Source organism: Aplysia californica, unplaced genomic scaffold (assembly GCF_000002075.1).
Source record: "Aplysia californica isolate F4 #8 unplaced genomic scaffold, AplCal3.0 scaffold00007, whole genome shotgun sequence".
NCBI classification, from domain to species: Eukaryota; Metazoa; Mollusca; class Gastropoda; order Aplysiida; family Aplysiidae; genus Aplysia; species Aplysia californica.
In genome coordinates this window covers 2,828,819-2,835,021 of record NW_004797277.1, presented here as the reverse complement: position 1 = coordinate 2,835,021, position 6,203 = coordinate 2,828,819, and the positions used below count along the sequence as shown (strand labels likewise).

General features: G+C 39.6%; 1 protein-coding gene across 1 annotated transcript in view; it reads left to right on the top strand.

Annotated features, from left to right (window-relative positions):
* Positions 1-322: 322 nt before the first annotated feature.
* The window catches only part of LOC101847919, a gene marked incomplete in the record, with an annotated part of 10,442 nt that continues 4,561 nt past the window's right edge, over positions 323-6,203 (top strand). The window contains 3 exon segments of the mRNA XM_013081865.2: positions 323-703; positions 2,528-2,744; positions 4,231-4,471. Of these exon segments, the coding sequence (XP_012937319.1) occupies positions 2,584-2,744; positions 4,231-4,471 (402 nt within the window).

The following is a 6,203-nucleotide window of genomic DNA, read 5'->3' as shown; positions in this document are numbered from 1 at the left end:
AGCAAATAGATTAACAGGAATAATTTAAATATTATGACTGCATCTATCTATATATAATAATATATAAAATAATAAAGTACACAGACTCAGGTCAGATAGAAACAAGAGAGGGACATCAAAGGTGTAGAACCTACCAGCTCCCCTACCACACTCCTCCAAAACCGACCGACCGACCAACCAACCAACCAACCAACCAACCAAGCAACCAATCTTAATAATGAAAGAAAAAAAAATCAAACATAACAAAGAAAAGCAACTACGAAAGAGGCAACCAAAACTAGATCTAGATCTACCAACAAAGCAAAAAGAACAAAACCCAACCTCCCAACAACCCCTCAAACATCAAATAGCCTGACAAGAAACAAAGCAAAACGAGAGCAAAAAAACAAAACAAAACAAAAAACAACGCAAGAAGAAAAGTTGCAAAAAACGACGAGCTACTTTTTTTCACATCCAAATAATGTCTCGTAGACCCTCGCACCACTTCCGAGCGCCATCGATGAACATTGAACATCGTTTAGGCCAAAGAGGTTGTAAATAGAACTATCATGTACTAATATATCCTCTTTGGTTTAGGCTCATTGCGCAAAGCTCGTCGTATCAATTCACTGCACACTATTTTTTAAACTAAGGCATGATTGTTTTTATATACCATGAAAACCTTTTTATTCATCCCTCTGAACAAAACGGAAGTTTTACAAAGGTAATGTTGTTGTTTTTATTTTTAAAACTTAACATGCGCCTAGTTTTGAAGGTAAGGCATTAGCACATTGGAGGTAGATCTAGATCTAGATCTAGATCTATACAGAGGGCCTGTTCATCCATCTTGTTCAGGAGGCAAATCTGAAGCAGGCATCGACGATCATGCTTCACCACCTAGATCTAGATCTAGATCTATATATCTAGATCTATTTATCGATTTGGATTATCTCAATAGGTCTACCCCTTCACCTCGCCTAGTCTTTTCCGTCGTAGTCTGTTCAAGCTCTTTAAACCTATCTGTACGGCCTGGGGTCATTTTGTACCCATGGGGTAGTATTCTTCACATTTTAGAATACTTCTAAATCTAGTAAGAATATCTCTTTTGAAACTTTCAGTATTTCTCAAAATATCATTTTGATAGACTGCTATGCAAAGCGTATGGATCGGATTACCGAGTAAATTTCCTCTTTGGAAAGTGGTGGCACAGAGTTCCCCCCTCCTCGTATGGATACGATAATATAACACGACGTACGGATAGGGTTAAGTAGATATAAGTTGTTCTCGGTCCATTGAGAGGACTGATATTCAATAGCTCTAGATCTATGAGTCTATGTCGATTCAGGAGTCCCTAGAACTGCTTGTGTTACTTTCTCATTGAGCACTACGTTAGCTCTGTTGGTATCACGCTGGACTACGGAGTGGACGGATGTGGTTTGAATTTCTGAATAGGCCTTTTGAACTTTGGGTCATTTTGTGAAGAGAGAAGAGAGAGAGAGAGAGAGAGAGAGAGAGAGAGAGAGAGAGAGAGAGAGAGAGGCAGACTCTTAACTCATTTGGTTCATCCAAATAGGCGTCAAAACTTGAGGCCCCGACCTTAAATAAGCAAATAGTGTTGAAACGGGCGTTAAACTAATTCACTTACCTTATCACTAGTGATCGAGCCATCCTGACTTCTTTCAGCATTGCCACAAGACAAAAACAAACTAACGTTTGTGAATTTCACACTTAATGATAATGTACATGTACAGTTTGATTGTAAACGGACTACGTCCCTGTAAACGCAATCCTGTTCATTCAACCCCTATCCGTACATCGTGTTTTACTATCGTATCCATACGACGTGGGGAACTCTGTGCCACCCCTTTCCAAAGGGTTTACTTGTTAATCCGATCCATAAGCTTTACATAGCAGTCTGTCAAAATGATTTTGTGAGAAATACTGAAAGTTTCAAAAAGATCTTCGCATCAGAAGTATTCTAAAATGTGAAGAATACAACCCCGGGGGAACAAAATGACCCCAGGGAGTACGGATACGGTTAAAAGACTGACCGCTTCGACCTTGGCTGCCAGTAGTCAGTAGGCCTACCAGCCAACCAACAAAGCAAAAAAAGATTGAGGGGAGGGGAGGGAGTTCTTAATTTTGAAATGAAGAAATAAACTATCAAAGCGACAAGAAGCCCAATAATTATTTCTTAAAATCGCGAATAAGGTTTTAGCAAATCATAAGACAAAACTACAATGAACAGCGTCCGCACAAGAACATAATACTCGTTTACTTGTTCTTGTTGTTTTTTTACTACGTTTTCGCCAGAAAAAACACACGTACATAACAAAACAAAACCAAACAAAGCAAAACGAAACACGACGAAACAAAACGAAACAAACCCTAACGCTCCCCCCCCCTCCGGAAAAAAAGCCAACAACCCCCCCTTCAAAACAGAACCAAAAAAAAAAAAACCGAACAAAAAAACTAAACAAACCAGACTCACAAATAAACACGAACCAAAACAAAACAAACTCCTAACTTCGCTCTCTGCTCTCGCCAGTGAAAAAATATTGACATTGGAATAACATGATGATTTGGGGCCGTGGTGTGTGAAGGATGGGATGCTGTGCGGCCAAGTCGGGGCATTGGCCTCCGACACTTCCGGTGAACCATGTGACCCCGATGACCTCTGAAGAGGTGAAGACGATGCAGACCGTTTGGGAATGGGTTGGGAACGAAGACGATCAGAGTTTGTTGGCTATGAAGGCCTTGAAAAAGTGAGTAGACAGAGTCAGATTTTTCTTTTCTTTTTTTTTTTTTGGGGTGTTATCTTAAAAAAATAATTTGTGCGTAAGTCTTACTTGTTTTTACTTGTCCACTGTGTTGGGGTCACTGCAGTCGGAACTTGTCCATCTCTGCTCTCCACCCCCTCTTCAGGATCCATCCCAGAGTCTGTCTGCTTATAGTCTCCGTCATAATCTGGTTGGAGATCCGTCGGACTGGTCCGCACAGATGGCTGTATTCCCCCTCCCCTCTTTGGATCCCCTTCTCCTTCAATCTACCTAGTGTGTGTCTTCAACAACACAATTCTGATCATGTAGGAGGCGGGCTTCCACTCTTCCAGTCTGGCAGGGTTAACCCCAGCTGAAAATGGTGCGTTGGGCCAGGAAAATAATCAAGATTCTTGATGAAGAATAATCATTCTCCTCTCACTGGGATTGAACTCATGTCTTTTGTATGCAACAACGAAACACGTGATCGTTAGACCACAGACGCCGCGCCGGTGTGAGCGAGTAGGTGAGTAAAGAGGTGGGTGAATAGAGGAGCGGAAGCAAGATTATTTTTGCCATTGTTTTTAATGACGATAATTTGGGGGGGGGGGGAATCGTGACGTTTTTGCAGCCGATTAACAACTTTTATTACTACTAGCATAACGATGGTAATAATGTCGTTATTATTATTACTATCATCATTATCATTATCTTATTGTAAATGATAACAACAACAACAACAACAACAACAACCACAACGACAACAACAACAATAGCAAAGACAATAACAACAATGCGGTTCTGTCTATGCGTGTACGCATATCATGCGAGTTTGTGTATATATGTGTGGGAGAGAGGGTGTGCACGAAAGTGTGTCTATATGCCTGTTTTGTATGTGTGTGTATGTATGTGTATGTGTGTGTATGTGTACGTGTATGTGTAAGTATATATATATATATATATGTGTGTGTGTGTGTGTGTGTGTGTGTGTGTGTGTGTGTGTGTGTGTGTGTGTGTGTGTGTGTGTGCGTGTGCGTGTGCGTGTATGTGTGTGTGAGATGAAATACCAAACCAACATGCCATTTTCTAGACAATAAAGATTAATCTCACCAGGTCTTGTCTTAAAACAACCGTAATAACAACATATACAACAATGACAACGACACTAACAATAACAGTAACAACAACACCGCCAACAACAGCAACAAAAACGACAGCTACAACGGTAACAAATCAAACAATATAGTGGCGTCGGTACCCTAATGGTTAGGCTACCGGGCTCGTAATCGTGAGATTGCGGGTTCCGGGGTTCGAGCTTCAGCTCGGTCCGACGTTGTGTCCTTGAATTGAGAAAGGCACGACATACCCAATTAACTCAATCCTTTCGGAGATGGAGGTCCCGCCTCTTAAATTAATAACCTAAAAGTGTTGATAGGGGCCCATTAAACCTATACCATTTCACCATTTTTTTTTCAAACAATATCCTACTCAGAACATTTGTACAGCATCCTTCCGCCTTTGAGCTATTTTCCTGCCAAGAAAAATTTTCTCCGGAGAGAGACGATTTGCCGCCCGAACTGCAGAAACAAGTGATGGATCAAGCTAGAAGAATCATAACCGCTTTGGAAAAGATCATCTCTGTGCTTGACGACGAGACGGCAATGAACGCCGTCCTCTCGAAGATAAAGACACATCACGAACATATCGCGGGACTCAAGATGATTTACTTTCAGGTAAGTTCAAGGATGACGTAACTAAACAAGTGTCGTCGCTTTGAGGACCGCCAAACTATATGATCTGTGCTATAACTAGACGGCAAGGCCTGATATTTTTCGCCAAGTCTACCAGTCAATTGGTCGCTTTTAAGCACAAGAGGGCTATCCCGAAAAATGCTGTTTTGAGAAAATCGAAGGTAAAGTTTTTGCCTCTTGTTCAGTTTCTTTAAAAGACAAGGAGAGTTTTCTCTAAAACCAAACAAATATACACACCAATGAAACCAAACTTCTCCTATAGGTAGGGCAATGCCCACTTTTTGTGTAGGTCAAGATTTCTGGAAACCCCCGAAATCCGGGTTAGCCCGCTTGTCCTTAAAAGAGACCAATTATGTGTCAGTCCGAGGACATGCGTGCAGGACGTATGGGTTTTTCTGCTAGTTGACAGCTATTGTCAGCGATACGGGCAAACATTTGGTTTAACAGCCCTTTCAACTATAATTAATTATTATCTAAGATTCTATCTATCTATCTATCTATCTATCTATCTATCTATCTATCTATCTATCTATCTATCTATCTATCTATCTATCTATCTATCTATCTATCTATCTATCTATCTATCTATATTCGTATATATATATATATTCGTATATATATATATATTCGTATATATATATATATTCGTATATATATATATATTCGTATATATATATATATATATATATATATATATATATATATATATATATATATATATATATATATATATATATATATATACGGATAACCCAGCCCCTCACCTCCCCATACACCAAGGTCAACCAGCGTCATTAGGGGATTCGAACCAGGGTCTTGGCCCAATATGACAACAACTGACCTGGTGATACGCCTTCCAAGGTTGCTACGGGCCAGTGCTTGCAACCCCCCCCCCCCAAACAAAAACAAACAAAAACAAACAAAAAACCATCAGTGAAAATCCACACTCCAAACACCACCACCAAGAAAAAAACAACAACAAAGCTACTCCATATATCAAAAATTATTAATCTCACAAATTTTTAGTATTACATCTTTTCTTCTGTGAAAATTTCATGAAGGTTGGATGAAAAATGGAGGAGTTATTTGGTCGCTTTTAAGGACAAGCGGGCTCACCCAGATTTCGGGGGATTTCCAGAAATTTTGACCTACACCAAGAGTGGGCATTGCCCTACCTATAGGAGAAGTTTAGTTTCATTGGTGTGTATATTTGTTTGGTTAAAGATAACGCTATCCTTGTCTTTTAAAAAAACTGAACAAGGGATAAAAACTTTACCTTCGATTATCGGGATAGCCCCCTTGTGCTTAAAAGCGACCATTTAAAAAAGTATATAGAAAAACCACGTTTCGAGAAAACGGGCGGAAGTTACAATACTTAAAAAGATGCCATTTTATGAAATTTTTCGGATCCCCAAATATGCAGTCTTAAATGGATTTCGGACTTGATGGTGCATAGGAAATGGTTGTAAAATATTACTCCTAAATGTTTTTGCCCTTGCTTTAAAAATCACTGTATTATATCTAACAACTGGATGATCAGTTCCATCAAATTGTGTCACCAAAGACTTTGGGCTACGGAAAAAGTACGTCTTATCATCGTTTCATTTAAGTCTGTTGGATGTCACACAGGCAGGGGCGAAGCGTCTATATAATCAAATAATCACTGCTTCCCTTTCTAATTTTGAAACATTGTCGCTGTCAAATTCATCCTTAA